A 19,233-nucleotide genomic window follows, 5' to 3' on the forward strand; every position below is an offset into this window, starting at 1 on the left:
TTTTTTTATTACATAACATACTTTGCTGTTTATTATTTTAAACTATTGTCATGACTCTTTTGAGTTTTACAATAATTTTAGGTATTGTGAAAATTTATGTTTATTTAAAAAAAATATTCATAATTTATATTTAGAAGTGGTCCATTAATATCCCTTTTTGTCTCGTTTTTAATATAATTATTTATTAATTTTTTGTTTTGTATTTTTTTATATTATTTTTGAGTTATTCGTCTTTTTTATTGTACCGTTTTATAACAAATGTGAGTGTTATTATTATTTAAAAGTTAAAATAATTGATATATTAGAAACAGCTAAGCAATTTTTGCTCATTCTGTTTTATAACTTGTCGAAACAAACCGAATTATTACCACATATTACTCATACAGTACATTACAACTTATATACATTACCACTTATAGAATATATTCCAAGTATTGTTTTTTCTTATATATCACCACTCAATACTCAAAGAATAATTCAAAATATTGCTCGTATTATGCATAACCACATATCGCTCATACAAGACATAACAAAATAATGCTCGTAGTATACATTACCACATTCTACTCATACAATTTATTACCGAATAATGCAGAGCATTGTTATAAATAATGTATGAGCAATATGTGGTAATGTATAATACGAATTATACATTACCACATATTACACATTATCAAATTTTACTCATACAATTTATTACCAAGTAATGCTCGTATTATACATTAACACATATCGCTCATACAATACATTACCAAATACGAATTATACATTACCACATATACACATTATCAAATTTTACTCATACAATTTATTACCAAGTAATGCTCGTATTATACATTAACACATATCGCTCATACAATACATTACCAAATACGAATTATACATTACCACATATACACATTATCAAATTTTACTCATACAATTTATTACCAAGTAATGCTCGTATTATACATTAACACATATCGCTCATACAATACATTACCAAATACGAATTATACATTACCACATATACACATTATCAAATTTTACTCATACAATTTATTACCAAATAATGCTCGTATTATACATTACCACATATCGCTCATACAATACATTACCAAATAATGCTCGTAGTATACATTACCACATATCGCTCATACAATACATTAGTAAATAATTCTCGTGTTATACATTACCACATATTACTAACACTACCAATTAATGCTCGTAGTATACATTACCACATATCGCTCATACAATACATTACTAAATAATACTCTTATTATACATTACCACATATTGCCAATACTATACGTTAATAAACGTGTGTTATAGGATACATCACACAATTTAACAATAGCGTATCAATCACAAAAATAAGTTTTATTTTTATTTATTTTAAAACCCTTTTAGTGTTATTTTTTTGCATTCTGCTAACCAATACACGCGAGAGATTCGTGTGATTAGAGCTGTTGTGTTGATTAGATTGTCCGCTTTTTAAAATTTATTGTATTGTGTGTTATTTATTGTATATTTTAAAAATTTTCCCATTAATAAATATTAATTAAATTAAATTTAACACTAACATTTAAACGACGTAAAAAAAACATTTAAATAACCTTACTTTATTATTTTAAAAAATTAAGTATGTAATATGTTTGATATGTATTTAAAAGATATGTTTAACCTTTCCCTCCCGGTGATATGTATTGTATTATATTTAAAACCCGACTTTTAAAATGAGAATATCAATATAAAATATAATAAATTGTCTGGTCAAATTATAAGCTTGAACAATAAAAATGAAAATGGTATTATCTGGCGTTTCTCATGTGTGTGATTATAATCCAGGATTCGGACCGCACATACTAATATAAGAGTTTCTGCTTAGTAAAAAGCTTCTTTACATCTCACCAATAGATGTCTCTAGTGAAGTTCTAGTGATTCAAGAACAAGGTTTCTAAATTGGTTCATATATACAGAACGTCTAAGAATTTGAGTAGTGTGGTTGTCAATAATGGGTAGAATTGGTGAATGTTGCACGTGTGTAAAGTGATCACTTAAACCAGCATATGACGGTCGTCAGCCCCGTAAATGCCCAGACTTCCATATTCTTCTTCATCTTTGATGAGATAAAAAAAATAATATAAAATATAATAGATACAGGCTCACAATTTTTGTATTCCCCGGTATATAATTATGTAAAACATGAAAGTTTTATAATATAAAGTTAGTCAGTAGGGAATAGAATCACCAATACACAAACGTTTCTCAGTGTGTTTCTCATGTTGTGGCGTGTTTAGTAGCGTCATTACTGGTCGTCGTGCCGCTACGCTAGCTATTGCGGCTACTTGCAATGTATTTTTTTCTCGTTTTCACATGCTTACCAGAGCTGACATTACAAATTTGTTATATTTCAACTTTAACTATGGTCGATTAAAGCAGCATTTAAGAATATTCACATTTTTACCGTTTCTAAACCACATTTTCATATGGCGTACAAAATACATATCAACGTTGCGCGCGGAAGTTTTTTAGCAGCGAAGGGAAAGGTTAAATTTATATTTTTTTAATATAAATTAAATTAAATATTGTTTTTCGATATTCGAACTACCCACAATGAATGTATCTGGTTCCCCGTTTATTATTATTTGTTTTTTGTCCCCACCCGAACAATTTGAGAACATCGTCCACCGTTACCTACGGACAATGTCTCCGAAACGTCATCAAGTCGTATGATAAAGTGATAGGCTTATAAATGTCGCTAAGCACTACACCAGATGGCAGTAGAACCCAGGTTCGAATCCTGGGGCTAAAGATTTTTTAAATATTTTTTTAACATGCATAAATTTTTTTGAGCTACCCTCATTATCAAAATGCAATGGTCACCCTCGTAGATGTTATAGCTTATAGTAATTTTATTTATTTATTTTTAAATCTGTATTAAAATCTCATAAGTACCATTTTTCACTGTAGAAATATATATATATATATATATATATATATATATATATATATATATATATATATATATATATATATATATATATATATATATATATATATATATATATATATATATATATATATATATATATATATATATATATATATATATATATATATATATATATATATATATATATATATATATATATATATATATATATATATATATATATATATATATATATATATATATATATATATATATATATATATATATATATATATATATATATATATATATATATATATATATATATATATATATTTATATATATATATATATATATATACATATATATATATATATATATATATATATATATATATATATATATATATATATATATATATATATATAATATATATATATATATATATATATATATATATATATATATATATATATATATATACATATATATATATATATATATATATATATATATATATATATATATATATATATATATATATATATACATATAAATTTACTAGGCTTTAAAATGCATTCCAACATTAGCTTCTCTTATCCTTTGGTTTTATTTTATTTTTTTATTTATTTTACCAAAAGAACATTTAAATGCAATTTTCCGCAATAGCATTTTTTTAATGGTTTCAATAAATTAAATATAACGGTTTTTCAATCGTAGCTATTGAATTTGTGAGTCATTTTCGAACTCTCAATTTTGCGTCACATGATTTGTGACAGTTTCATTATGCTACATATAACGCTACGCAGTTCCAATACACCTATAAATCGTTCATATTTCTCTTTGAAATTTAATCTTTTGAATGTAAAAATGAAACACTTTTATATATAAGACCGCTTTTATTTTATTCGTGTAAACACGACTAGATTCGAGAACTACAGATGTTCTCGAAACTAGTCGTGTTTACATAAATAAACTAAAAAAATGGTTTTCATAAGTGCTTTATTTTTATATTTAAATCATCATCTCAGCTAATGCCTCATCAATAAAATATATTGAATTCATCTTTTTACATATGACCTCGGATGTGTTTCTTTATTTTATATTTATATTTATATATACTATTTGTATATATATATATATATATATATATATATATATATATATATATATATATATATATATATATATATATATATTTATATATATATCTATATATATATATATATATATATATATATATATATATATATATATATATATATATATATATATATATATATATATATATATATATATATATATATATATATATATATATTATATATATATAGATATAGATATAGATGTATATTTTTAATGTTTTATTTTAAAATGAATTGATTTGAATTTTCAGTTGCATTTTTCTTTCGTTCCACATCACCATGCAATTTTGTTTTATTTTTTATTGTTATTTATATCAAAATTATAAAATCATATTGTAAACCAACATTTAGGCATAAAAGAAAAAACACGTAAAAAAAGTTTTTTGAAAAAGTAAAAAAAAAACAACAAAAAAACGATATTTTGTACAATTTTGGGGCTACGGAGCTATATAAAAAATCGTCAATTTTCAGTTGTGCGTATTTTCGGAATGCCCAGAAAATGTACTATATCCCCGCAAAAGCGACATATTTTTAACTTAATATTTACCCGCTACAGGGCAGAAAGTGTTGTTTTTGCATTTTGAAGAAAAGGTATTGTTTAATTATTTTTTTAAAATGTACTAAATATTTTTTAAATTGAGAAAAAACCTTCAGGTTTTACCTAAAAAGATCTGTTGCACAGTAAAAGGTTCAATAAGTGGCTCGATATTTATTTTTAATACATTTTACTATATTTATAAACTTTAAAAACGATCTCCTGAAAAACAAGTTTTTATTTTATTATGACGTTAATGAAAGGAGTGAGCGATATGATAGTAAATGATGGAAGATGCGATGAATAGAAATGTGTCCGTTGAAGCTGAACTGCGCATGCAGAGCGGTGCATAACGGCGCGCTAGTACCAACACTGTTGTGATGTTATGTAACGCATGACATTATGTAAAGTAACAAGTAAATGGTGGAAGAAGGATGAAAGCACAGTGAATTCTGATTAAATGCGATCCCTTAGATGAATGTGTGGAATAATCAATGTATGACTGAGTTGGAAATGAAGATTTTTTCATTACTCTCTATCCAATGTGGTGCATAGGGCACCGGATCGGAATGATGCAATGGTCAATAATTGGTCAATTATATACACACAAGGTCATTTGCTTTTTTGTATGTAAGTGTATATTTGATAGGATACTGATGACGTAAGTGAAGAAGCTTACGCTGAAGGACATTATTGATATTGGGAATAAAATAGAACATGATCAATATGTACCGCCAATCCAAGAAGAAGATAACATGAATAGCAGCGTTGGTTGAGGCACTCGGGGTGACATACTCATACCCCTACAAGTTTGTGCAATCCAAAATATGAAATGATTCTGCGGCATTATCGAATCCTAGCAGAAGCGGAAGATAAACTAGCAGTACAATACGGAGTCCTAGTACTAACCCTAATGTATAGAATAGAAGCATGGCAGAAAAAGGATGAAAGTAGACTGAATCCAAAAATGCGATCACTCAGACAATTGATAGACGTTGAAATGGTATAATAAGGCAATAATCCAAGGCTGATAAGCATTATCGATACAATTAAGAAAGCCGTGCTGAGATGGTTTGGACGTGTGGAACGAATGGGTGAGGAAAGAATCAAAATAATATGTGACACGAATGTAGTTAAAAATAGAAGTAGACGAAGACTGAGGAAACATGGCAAGACCAAGTAATTAAAATACTTGGGTGTGGACAGGTCAGGAGTCGGAATGATCGGCGGGTGTGTATAAAGAGATGCACGATTGTAGAAGAGGCGAAGAATGTTTACAAAGTTTGTTCTATCCTCTTTGCCTACCTTTACGGGGGAGCGGCGTGATTAGTTAGCAAAAATCTGATTTCTTTTATGTCTACTTGTTGGTTTAAATTCTGAAGTTGCGGTTTTTAAATTCTGTTGTGTTCACTTCTGATTTGTCGTGTCGTGGATCTGATCACTTGTGGCTGACGTCAGACGTGGAGTTGATCAGATCTCTCGACACGATTTCAGAAGTTTTGATTCCACCCATTGATCGATTTGCCCATGGTTTCCAAACAGTTTCAAACACTAGTCCAAGACGAAACTTGCTACCTTGGGGAACACCACATTCGCCTTTTCTTTATTAAAATCCATTATTATTGCGAGGTTATATCGAATCAAAATTTGAATTTATAATCATGTATGTTTATTTTGAGCCCCTGGAAATCGAACCAGGGATCCCTAGCTTAGTAGCCAAACGCGCTAAACCCAAGAATATGAAAAAAATGCTTGTTTTTGCTTAGATTGGCAAAGGCCAATTTAAGCATTATTGCCATAGGCAAATGACCACCTTGAGCATCGATGCAAGTTCAAAAAGATTCGTGGGACCTTGTTTTTAAGAAGACGAACGAGCACATGGCTATTTCTGTCAACAATGACCGTTATACAGCTGTGCTATGCTATGTTTGGTACAAGAACTGGAACAACTTGCTATGAGAGGTCTATTCATTCACCGGGATGATCCCACACAGCCCATGAAACAATGATTATTTTGGACACATCATTTCTATATTGTATATATTCACTTCGTGTCAATTTTTAACGTGATTCATTGTAAAAACAACGTTTTACGGTTGAAGATTTTGTGACATTTTTGTATCGAATGGACATCAAATTGATGATATATATCTAGTTAAGCAGGGACACTTGGTACTTTCAAAATATTCTGTTCTAAAATTAGAACTTTATAGTTTTAAGACGTTGATCAAACATCGGAGTTAAACTCGTAACTATGTTAGTAGTATTAGGATTTATATCCTAGTGAGTGGTTATCCACTCACTGAAAAAAGAACTAACCACAAAGTAAATGCTTTAAGTATTATAATAATATTGAGAATATATCTAATTTTACAATGGCTTTTGTTGTTGGAGAATGTTTGGAAACTGGACGGGTAGAATCGGCGATGCCAGAATGTCTCGACCCGGTGGACGATCTGATTAGTGCAGAATTGTTGATGGTTGTTTATTGGTGCACCCACCCCTAGCCTGTCCGCTTCGTCCTGGAGACAGAGGTGTAACCGGGGACATTGGAGGCCGCGACTCGGCGCCTACGGTACTGTCCTAGACCAACCAACCTAGACTCTCCCCCTCTCCAACCAACCACCTCGTAGACTGTAGAGCACAGCCCAAATGTGTCAGCCGATCTCTGTGGTTGTGTGCGTCAAAACCAGTAGACTCCCCCTCTATCCGACCAACCGACTCTTCTCTTATCCATCCGACCGACAAAGACTCTTCTCTTCTCCTGTCCAACCAACCACCTAGTAGACTGTAGAGCGCAGCCCAAATGTGTTTACCGATCTCTGTGGCTGTGTGTGTCAAAACCAGTAGACTCTCCCTCTATTCGACCAACCGACTCTTCTCTTATCCATCCGATCGACAAAGACTCTTTTCCTGTCCAACCAACCACCCGGTAGACTGTAGAGCACAGCCCAAACATGTCAAGCTCTTTGGTCCATAGTAGATTCTTCTCTTATTCAACTGACATAGACTCTTCCGATATCCAAACCACCACTTTAGACAACAGCCCAAACATTTCAACCAATTTCTTTGGTTTTATGCTTCCTAAGACAGCTAGCCAATATAGGCTCTTCTCTCCAAACAATCAGTTTATAGGTTTATTTGAGCCACCAGCACAAACTCTCCTATCCAATAAATTTGTTTGACTCTTCTATCCAACCAACCAATAAACGCTCTTCAAATTTCCATCCAACGAACGTAGAGTCTTCCCGTATTCAACCGAGCAATTCTTTCTTCACCCAAACAATTTTCGTTTAGGCTACAGAACAGTCCAATTTCGCCAAGCGTGCTCTATCACTAATTATGGATTTTCCTCAATTCAATCCTTATTATCTGCCAATATCCAATGCCAATGTTTTCCATTTTGTTTTCTCTAAAATTCAAAATGCGATGGTTCACACTTCGACTGAAATATCTCTTTATTCCCCTTTTTATCGTAATTCGATGAAATATACCAAAAAGTCCTATTCCTCAAGTACTCTCAATGAGTCATTTTCAATTTTTGCATTCTAGCAAGTCTAACTCTTGCTTTTGTAATACTGATTTCAAATTGATATAGTTCATTCAAATTGATCACTTAATCCACATTCCCTCCTATGTCGAGTATATGGAGTCCATAAACTGAATTCAATCTCTTCTGTCGGCAGCTTGCTTTTTTTTATCCTTCCAAGTCAGGTCCGCGTTTCGTTGTTCAGACAAGAACTGCCAACAAATTGTCAACAGTGGACGCTTGATTGAGACTCTCACGAGGCATGTGCATTGCCTAGGCAACTGAATCGCCTTTTTTGATGACAGTTGTGACTATGGAACCATCGACCATGCAAAGTATGTTTCAAGTCGTGATGGCAATTGGTGTTGGACCATCATATTATATTTCCATATTGTCCTTATCGCCTAATTTCTTTTAGCAACTAGTCGATCCACTCTTTCTTCACCCGACCCAACTTTTCCTGACAAAAATCACCCTGACCTAACCGTACCTAGCCTATCTCAAGCCATCGCGTTTGGAAGGTATTGACTGTTGAACTAACTAATAGAAGAAAACCCCCTACAGCAAATCCACATAGACCGAATTCGTGCTTGCAATCTTCATTATCCAAAATTACACCAGCGAGAATGTTTTTGACGTCTTCAAACTAACAAATACATTTACAACATTTTGAGTGTGTCCAAATACTTGTTCACAAATCTGGATTATCTCCAATTACAGGAGTATTTTTCATATATTTTTTTTGATATCTCATAAAAGATGAAGAAGAATATGGAAGTCGGGGCATTTACGGGGCTGACGACCGTCATAGGCTGGTTCAAGTGATCACTTTACACACGTGTAACATTCACCAATTCTACCCATTATTGTGACAACCACACTACTTAAATTAGAACTTCCAAGAATTTGAGTAGTGTGGTTGTCAATAATGGGTAGAATTGGTGAATGTTATACGTGTGTAAAAGTGATCACTTAAACCAGCCTATGACGGTCGTCAGCCCCGTAATTTGCCCAGACTTCCAAATTCTTCTTCATCTTTGATGAGATGTCAAAAAATGGTAACAAATACATCAAATTCAACGATTATCATTGTAATTTTTACCTTTTTGACCATCGATTGTAAGTTTGACCGTCCAAAATCATTCTCGCTTTGGTCAATGATCAAGATTGATCCAAATTTTGTTTGATTCATGATTTCGCATCCTCCAAAACATCAATATGGCTTGTGAATCGCTGTGTACCCCTTTAGATGTTCCGTTTTCGAGTGTATGGTCACACTTAGTCCACATATCCGGTCCAATAATTGAAACCTCCAGTCTCTTCGATCTTTATTTAGTCGATTCCGTATCGAGAGAGTAATCTCCGACATTGTTATGATAGGAAAAACAACTGGCACAGTGCAGATTCAAGTTTTGATGCAATCAACACGGCCATTTTGTCTTCATACACCGTCAGCAAAACTTGTCCAAATGATTGTCATATTTTAAAAGCTGTATTTTGATTCATCGTGAACTGTGTTTTGATTTTTCTAACATCAGCAGTGTATGGGTTTCCAAGTTACTTAAAACGTATTTCAATTTTCACCGTAGAGTATAAAACTTTAGTTTTTGATGATGTACAATTTTACTTGTCATTTTAAAAGAATTTTTTATTACTATTATCTATTGATTATTATTTTTTCTGTGATTCCCAAATAATAATAAAAAAATGACATCACTTTTTTATGGTCAGATTACAATTTAAATATATAAAAAAAAACGCGTGTATAAGACCTGTTTTTGAGCTTATCAATGTAAACACGACTAGTTTCGAGAACTACGGATGCTCTCATCAACAAGTGAAAATAGAAACTGTTCGTTACAAACTTCCGTTTGTATTTTCACCTGTTGATGAAAACATCTGTAGTTCTCAAAACTAGTTTTGTTCAAATTAATAAACACATAAAAGGCTTGTATAAGTGATTTATTTTAATACTTAAATCATTATTCCAAATCAACAAATAAATCAGATTACAAGATATTTCAATTTAATTTTTCTGGTTCAAATCTCATTTGAAATTTTCAAGTGGTGTCATGCATTGTTATGTAATGAGTTCTATCTCATTCTGTACATCATTTTTCTACTGTTGTATACTCTACGGTCTTCAAATAATTCATTTTGGTATTTATTTCATCCCTGTGGTCGACCGCTAGAGTCTTTTTTCTTCATTTTTTTTTACTGCAATGATATTTACAGAAACAATATATTTAAGTCTCGACACGACGTTATGTTTGCAACACGTATTTTTCATCTTCATCTTCCATCGCACATTTTGAAATGGAATCACTATTGGTTTTGGCTGTTTTTGGCGATCGGACATCATGGATTGACACCCAATCGAAATTGGGTGCAAACACCAGTTTTTCATCAGTCAGCGAATGATTTTTTTTATTAAAAATATGCAATATTTACGAATTATCGCTAATTTTTGTTCAGCTGATGTCTATTTTTCCCTGTAAAGTTTGAAACAGCTCTTATAAGGTGAAATAACTGTCACTTCAACAAAACCTCAAATCGTGAATCGCGTGTTTGCAGGAAAGAAATCCACGTTCCCAAAAATTGTCCGATAATCAAAGTGATTCTGGCCGCTATCTTTTTCCCTGTTTCGACTTTTTAGCACTTAGAATTACCACGGTTTGATACCACGATTAGTTTAAATTATTATGTCAAATGATATCATACGTTTTATATATTATAATACACTTATATATTTAAAAAAATATCTTAGACGTTCGAAAAAAATTATATTTTTTGATTTTGTATAATTCTCTGCAACTCGAATTAAACCCCATACCGTTTTTTAAATCGTTAAAGCTTATTACACATCGAAGATCGGTTTCGAAGCATACAGCTTCTTCCTCAAAACACTAATTCATCTACATCTCACAAAATAGCTCTGTTATAATATCACTTTATTAAAACTAAATTATATTTTCGGCCGGTTTCGAAGCAGACAGTTTCTTCCTCAAAACTAATTCATCTTCATCTTACAAAATAGCTTTGTTATAAAATCACTTCATATCTTAATATAACTCAATTATGCTGTCGGCCGGTTTCGAGGCAGACAGCTTCTTCCTCAAGAATAATTAATGTAAATAACTGTGTTATAAAATCACCATATATCATTTTATAATTCAATCATATTGCTGACCGGTTTTGAAGCATACAGATTCTCCCCAAGACTAATAAAAACTTTAAACTATCCATATGAAAATATTGTTTTTTTACAATTATCAGTCCCTTTACTGAAAATATTTACATTTTTTTAAAAAGTTTTTAAAGCCAACAGTACAAATCTTTTAAAATTACAAACTGTCATATATACATCTAGATCTTTAAAAAATTGATGCAATATGGATGTTCAATAATGGGCAGAATGGTGAACGTTACGCAAGTGTTTAATTTATCACTTAAGCCAGCCAAAAAGCTCTGGAATGCTCAGACTTCCATCTTCTTTTATACAAAAATAATAGATGCTTCATCAAATTGAGGACAGCTATAATATTAGTTGATATATCATCCGTAGGGTGAATAATCCGATGTTTAAAATTGTCAACTGTCGCAATTAGATTTTTTATTTTACTTTACTTCTTTATATCAAGGTTTGGGGTTCGATTCTAGTTGATGTCGTTCTGAATAAAATCACGCGGAAACGAATTGTATGGTCAGAATTTTGGCACAATATTCCTGAATAGTTTTTAGATTTGGTAGTCCTGTATCCTGTATTAATCCCCATAGATTCCGTAAAGTGTTATTTTTAAATTGCTTAGCTGACGATGGACATTGAATAGAATTGCCTAGTTTAGCCCTTCTAGTTGACAAAAAAAATACGAGAGTTCTAAATTTCCTTGGTATCCTAGATGACCAACAATTTGCATGCGATTTAGCACAATTTGTATATAATGATTGTTTTTTTGATATTTAGTTCATCACTTGGTGGTGTTTTTACTCATCTCTACATCATTTGTGTTTCATCCACTTTTACATTCTTTTCAGTTTTTGTGAACAGATCTCTTCTGTCGACATAACTTTTCTCAAAGTGGTTTAAATATCTTAGCGTTTATTCAATATTTTACTTTAAATGATTTAAAACCCTTACTCAAAGCAAAGGTTAAATGAATTGATAGCTTTTCATAGAGTGGTATTTTTTATTTATTTATATTTTTCTAAATAAAATATTAAAGAATGTATTTATTTGATTAAGTTTTTTTCGTTTTAAAATAAAAATCACACAATTTTCAGTCTTCATATTCATTCATATTTTCGCCCTCGACAAATTTTCACACGTAACAGTCGTAAATTTAAAAAAACGACTCATCTTCGAATGTGTCCGTGAAAATGTTTTCTTTATTAGGCATCGTGTACTTTTGTTCGCGGATTGCCAAATTCTGCTGTAAAGGGATCGTTTGTTGCACTTTTGTTCGTAGCGTGTCTTCTTACCATTGTATCACAAGTTTGCCGTGAGTCTGCATCGCTATGACGCAAGTTTTCATCACTGTGCCGTAAGTTTGCATCACTGTGACGCGAGATTTCATCACAACGCAGTAAGTTTGGACCACTATGACGTGAGTTTTACATCACAACGCTGACATTTGAGCCGGGCGGGAGCGGAAAACAACCAAGAAACGAGATTTCGTGTATGATAACGCCACACGTTGGGCGCCACTTCTTCTCGGCTTTGAGCTAGCCGAAGTGCTGTGGCATTTTTGAATATTCCCTAGCGATTTTCGGTATTTTTCCGTCAATATTTCTGTTAAATGTATGGACGGGCTTTAAAAAATTCTTGAAAAATTGGGTGCCAATGAATTTTATTCTAACGATACCTAAATTGTCAGATTATCAACTGAAAAGAATGACAATCGTTACCAAAAACTCGGGTACTATGCTTCTAGATTTTATTTATCCTTCATTACCAGATTGTCTTAGTAATCTGCTAAAAATATGATAATCGTAAAATTCAAGCGCCAGTGAATTTTACTCTAAAATTCCTAAACTCTCTAATAATCGGCTAAAAAGTATGATTTTCTTAGCCATATTTCAAGCCCCACTTTGGGCGCCAGTGTATTTCATTCTCAAGAACTACATGAACATTTTAATTTCAATTTGGGCCCTATGTAGGGTGCCAGTGTATTTTATCCTTAAGGTACCTGGAAGAAAATTGTAACCTTAATCCAAGCCCCAGTGTATTTAATTCTTACGGTAGCCAAACCGTCTGAAAAGTATGATATCTTGGCCTTGATTGGTGCCCCACGCTGGGCGCCAGTCGGGTATCCAGACGGTCACGAAAATCGCTATCGGATTTCAAAAGCCCGCGTCGCGGGTTCGGGGCTAGGCCAGCGGATGTACTGCGACTGCGTCGTCATTTCAGCTGCGCGTCGTGCGCGCTTTCAAGTCCACGCTCGAGGACCTGGAGGAGCGGCTGAGCGTGCACAGCGCCACCAGCGGGCGGGCCGTGCTGCGCGGCGGGCGGATCCCGGCCGACATCGCGTACATCGACTCGGAGGACCCGCCGCAGCTGCACCTGCAGCCGGGCGTCAAGTCGCGCTTCCTCGGCCCGCCGCGCCGCCCGCAGCCCAAGGCGGAGACGCCCATCTAGGGATCCGCACGAGCCCCGTCTACAGATCTGCGCGACCGTCATCTATGAATCTGCGCGACCCCCATCTACATATCTGCGCGGCCCGAGATCTGCCCGGCACCGTCTACAAATCTGCCCGACCCCCATCTACAGATCTGCCCGGCCCCCATCTAGATATCTGCCCGACCCCCTCCCTCACGCATTCGTTCACATTTTATTTACATTGTTTATCAGAATTTCTTTCGACGCATTTAACAGCGCCCTTCTTCGTGCACACATTATCCTCACCCAATTGTTCTTCTCTTCTCCCGAAATATACAGTACATCTTCTATTATTCTTTAATACAGTGTCACCTCCATTTTTACCAAAAACAATTAACACATTCAAGCCTTATTACTTTGTCTTCTTAACATCTGTGATATTTCTATAACCATTTTTTATATATACAAAGAAATTTAACACACTGGTTATTAGATATTTCGCTATATGTTGAGAAAATCGTTTAATAAGGTATTTTGAAGAAATGTTGCATTCGGTGAACTTTAGACCTACACTTTATTGCGATTAATCGTAAAAAGGTAAAATCCTTTGAATCACAAGCTGAAAAGTCTTAAAAAGATGTGTTCCTTGTTTACTGTTGCATACTTTGTGTCTTCAAAGTATCAACAAGGACAATGAGATTTATCACCTTTGTAGGTCTTTGCAGGACTTAGTGGGCTAAAGAGTTTTATCTATTTACAGTCGATATACTATGTATTTTACAGGGAAGATAAGAATGTGATAGGGTTAGCGATAATTTAAGTGCTGCGACGAGTCTGAATTTCGTAATGCGTAAAAAATATTTTTAATCGATTTTTTTCATTATTTTTTTCTATTAATTTTATGTTCTCGTCGAAAATGGCGCTTTTTAAATGTTCTTAATATTGTTGAGTGTCACACTGAATTCGTTTTTAATTTTTACTTAATTTTTTTTCATCATAAGTCTTAAATTAAAATTCATGGAAATGTGTTTAAATATGATTAAGTGTTATTTTAATTTATCTCATCACACTTTACACTCGAATCTTTTAAAGTTTTACTTGTATCATTTTGGTGATTTGATTAAAAAAATTGAGATGGCCTCGTATGAATTTTGTGAATTAATTCAATGATATGAGACAGTCTCGTTTGAATTGGTGACTTAATTTGTTTTTAAAAATGTCAAATAGCTTCGTTCGAATTGGTGGCTTAATTCAAACATATTAGATAGCCCCGTTCGAATCGATGACATAATTCAAAACTTTAAAATAGCCTCTTTCGAATCGGTGACATAATTCAAAACTTTAAAATAGTTTCGTTCGAATTGGTGACTTAATTCAAAAACTTGAGATAGCCTCATTCGAATTGGTGACTTAATTCAAAAATATGAGATAGTCTCATTTGAAACGTTTTTAATTGTAAATTTAACACATGTTTGTGTTTTTAGTATGATACTAAAATTAATTCATGCATATTATTAAAGAATATATATAGTCATATATATTTATACTAGCTTTTTTTATTATATTGTAAATTATTGTCTAATTTTTAATTCGTATAATCTTTTATACATATTTACTCATTCTCGTTTATCTTTCTTCTTACTAATTAATCACGTGTTCGTTTAAATTTAAATTTTAAATGATACGTTTAAACAATCGTATTATATACTAATGTTATAGTATCCATTTTAATTAGTAGTAAAATCACCACAATTTGAAAAATTTATTAAACCATTTCACTGTTTTTAGACTTATTAAAAGAATTATATCATATAGGCTAAAAAAATTATAACTTATTTTATTTTTTAAAAATGTATTTAATTATTTATTAAACTTTTTAGAAATTCACCTTTCAATCTTTCTCTTTTTTTCCTTTTCTATTTCCATCACGACACAAGGCACCAAATTTACCAGATTAATTCTGAGGAGATTACCTTTTTTAAAAAAAGAAAAAAAATCATAATTGTCACGACCAACTTCGAATTCGGATTTTGTAAATATAAAATGAAAGATAAGTATTTTTTAAAAATTTGTTTCAATAACGAAATCGCTTTAAAGCACTTTCAAATAATATGGCACTTCTCACACGATTCCGATATTTTCGCATCACCAAATTACACATCAAACAAATATGGCTTTGATTTTTTATCTTGTTTATAAAAAAAAAGTATACATATCGAAAGAATATATCACAAAGATATTGTATATCACATTTGTGATTTGTGATACAGAAATACCAGAGGAATTCAACAGGCCTCAAAATATTTATATATTCAAATCACTGCGACACTTTTGTACAAATCAAAACACATTTTATTATGATTCATACAAATTTTTTTTTTTTTTAACATTTTCTTAATTTTTTAACATTTTATTAATTTTTTTACATTCTCTTTACTTTTTTTACATTCTCGCTAGTTTTAGATTCATTCTTTTGTTTTTCCCTTCTTCCTTTTCAGTGCTGTGTCTATCTGCGGTCTTGTCTATATGAGCTGTCGCTTTTGTCTGTCTTACGTTCTGTCAGTATCTCTTGTAGCAGGGTGTTGTCCGCCGCTCTGTGTATCAGTTGAACAAGTCTTTCTGGATTTTCCAACTAGCCGTTTTTGGAATCAACCGCCTATCAACTCATGAAGAGTATTTGCAATATCCACTTGTCTTCGCTATATTTTTCTCTCTTCACAGTTTAAATATTTCACACAAGGGTATCGCACATTTTTTCATATGTATCCATACATTTTTTGCATTTAAAACAATCTCATTTTATTTTCAGATTGTGCTTTATACAAATTTAAAAAAATATATTAATTTTTGGTATTTTATTATTATTTTTCAGTACCGTTTCGTCAGAAAAAAATGTTATGTAAAAGATAAAACCACTCTACAAAAGTTCGAACGATATTAGCCTTCTAATATTATTTATTTAAAAAAATATATATTTTATCATGGTTGGCTTTTTTTCTTAATTCTATATTAACCTTCAAAAATATTTATTTTATTATTAACGCCTTTTCTCTTATTTCGACAAATAAATTAACGCTATTTTTTATTTTACTCTGAAGTCGATGAAAATGACTTATCTTTTTATTTCGACAAATAAATTAATGTAAAAAGACAAAAAGTGTGCTATTTTTTATTTTACTCTGAAGTCGATGAAAATGACTTATCTTTTTATTTCGACAAATAAATTAATGTAAAAAGACAAAACCACCATACAAAATTCAAACACTATTAGCCTTCTAAAATTATTTATTTTCAAAAATAAAATTTTATTAAACATGGCTTTTCTCTTAATTCTGTGTGCTATTTTTTTACTCTTAAGTCGATAAAAATAACGTATCTTTTTATTTTTTATTTTATTTTTATGTAAAATGATAAAACAGCTACACAATAATTCAAACGTCTTCAGGAATAATAAATTTAAAAATATATTTTTAATTATGATTTAAAATTGATTTTTCTTAATGGGCTTTTTTATTATTATTTGAAGTCGATAAAAATTCCTTATTTGTTTTTTTTTCAATTTTGTCAGAACTAAAATGGAATATAAAAAGATAAAACCACTCAAAACTAAAATTCAACCGTTATTAGCCTTCACAGATAATTCATTTCAATTCCAATTAAATTTTGTGGGCGTTTTTTTTTTTACTTTGAATTCGATAAAATTACATGTCTAGTAATTTAAAAAAAATTGGTCTACGATAGTGATTTTTCTGCGTTTTGGAGTGTACAGTTATGAAGTTTGTTGAGTGTCGCAACAGAGACGAAAATCTTTCTTCTGAATGAGTCTGACTTCCATATTCCGTTTGTATTAAAAGATTAAAGACACTTAAACAACAAAGTAATATACATATTTTTATCACTCGCAGAAATAAAATCCATCATTTGCTATGGTAAAATAAATTAAAAATAATTAAAAAGTAATTTAATTGTGGTGATTTTTCGGGTAATTAATAAATTATTAATAAATTTTAAAATTGTTAAAAGCTTTTTTTCGAATTTGGTTGCATAGATGGCTACGTATATATTAAATATTAAAAAATAAAAAATATATTAAATTCGAATAGTCCGTAAGTGTTAAATATTTAATGTACCTGTAATTCAAACCGGGTTTTATGAGTAAAATATTTATTGAAAGAAATGTGTTTTTTTTTTGTAAATTCAATAACAATTTTCTTTTTTAATATTTTTCCAAGTACAGTAAAACCTCAATATAACGGATCTTTATTTAACGAACTTTGGACATGACATATAAACAGCAACGCCACTTCACGACGAGTGCCCAAAGACAATAAGTAGAATTTTGTTTGTGTTCTGTATTCGGCTGTCCAAACTTAAAACACAGTAAGGGACATTTTTTTTGTAGTACGTTTTTTTTTGCGTAGTAATCAACTATTTATTTCTTCAATATAACACTGGACTGGTACCTAAAGTGGAGGGCTGATCACCTTTCCTTCATGTGTAAACGATCGAGATAACACTGCGTTTATATGAAGCAGTGCCCTATGCACCATTGGGGTGCGGTAAGGGTTTTATTATTTTTATTATTAAAATCTACTTAGTCCAAGAATGCAAAAAAAAGCGTACTACAAAAAACTGTCACTTACTGTGTTTTGAATTTAAACAGCCGTATTGTTTATTTATTTCTAATTACAGTGTTCATATTTTCAACAACAACAAAAATATTCATTTTAAACCTTTTTTAATAACAGACTCTCGTCTTTAACGGACACCCTCTCCTCACCCCAATTAGCCCGTTATATCGAGGTTTTACTGTGTGCATATTTTTAAAATAAACACATTCAAATTTCTCAGTACTTAAAGATCAATTTATTCTATTTTTTGTATATTTTTAACTCCCGCAAGTAACAACTCGGAATACAATATTTTTAATATAACATTTAGCATTTTCGTTACTTAAGATATTACACAGTAAATATTATTTATTAATATTTTTTTCGATTAATTTATTTTATTAATTATTTATTTGATTAATTCGTTAATTAAATGTTTTATTCATTTAATTCAATGTACTTAATGTCAGAATAAATTTGTGGTTATAATGAAATGAGAGAGATATATATATATATATATATATATATATATATATATATATATATATATATATATATATATATATATATATATATATATATATATATATATATATATATATATATATATATATACATATATATATAACAAGAATTTTAAATTTAAGGAATATCAAATTTTAATATGTTATTATAATGCATGTATAGTCACTTTAAAAATACACAAATTTTAACAATATTTTCGCGTTTTTATTAACACATTCATTTTTCAATTATAAAAAAATGATAGGGTATTTTCACCGTTTATTATTGTCCGCCTCCGTAGTGTAATGGTCAGCACGCTCGGCTACCGTTGTGGAGGTCCCGGGTTCGATTCCCAGTGGGGGTTCAATAAATATGAGTGATTTTTTCACAGTAATA

The 19,233-nt window shown here is 31.0% G+C and overlaps 1 protein-coding gene across 11 annotated transcripts in view; it reads left to right on the top strand.

The window, feature by feature from the left end:
• PMCA (plasma membrane calcium-transporting ATPase 3) overlaps nucleotides 1–19,233 on the top strand; it is a 206,005-nt gene that overhangs the window by 157,570 nt on the left and 29,202 nt on the right. The window contains exon 24 of one of the 11 annotated variants that reach the window (XM_088273923.1): nucleotides 13,535–16,619. The exons of the other annotated variants lie outside the window; for them this stretch is intronic. Within the exon in view, the coding sequence (XP_088130049.1) occupies nucleotides 13,535–13,762 (228 nt within the window). The 3' untranslated portion in view covers nucleotides 13,763–16,619. Of the gene's footprint in view, nucleotides 1–13,534; nucleotides 16,620–19,233 lie in introns of those variants that run through there. 11 annotated transcript variants of the gene reach the window in all.

The sequence above is a fragment of the Brachycentrus maculatus genome, unplaced genomic scaffold (assembly GCF_059751285.1).
Source record: "Brachycentrus maculatus isolate JH-2025_06_01 unplaced genomic scaffold, ASM5975128v1 h1tg000033l, whole genome shotgun sequence".
NCBI classification, from domain to species: Eukaryota; Metazoa; Arthropoda; class Insecta; order Trichoptera; family Brachycentridae; genus Brachycentrus; species Brachycentrus maculatus.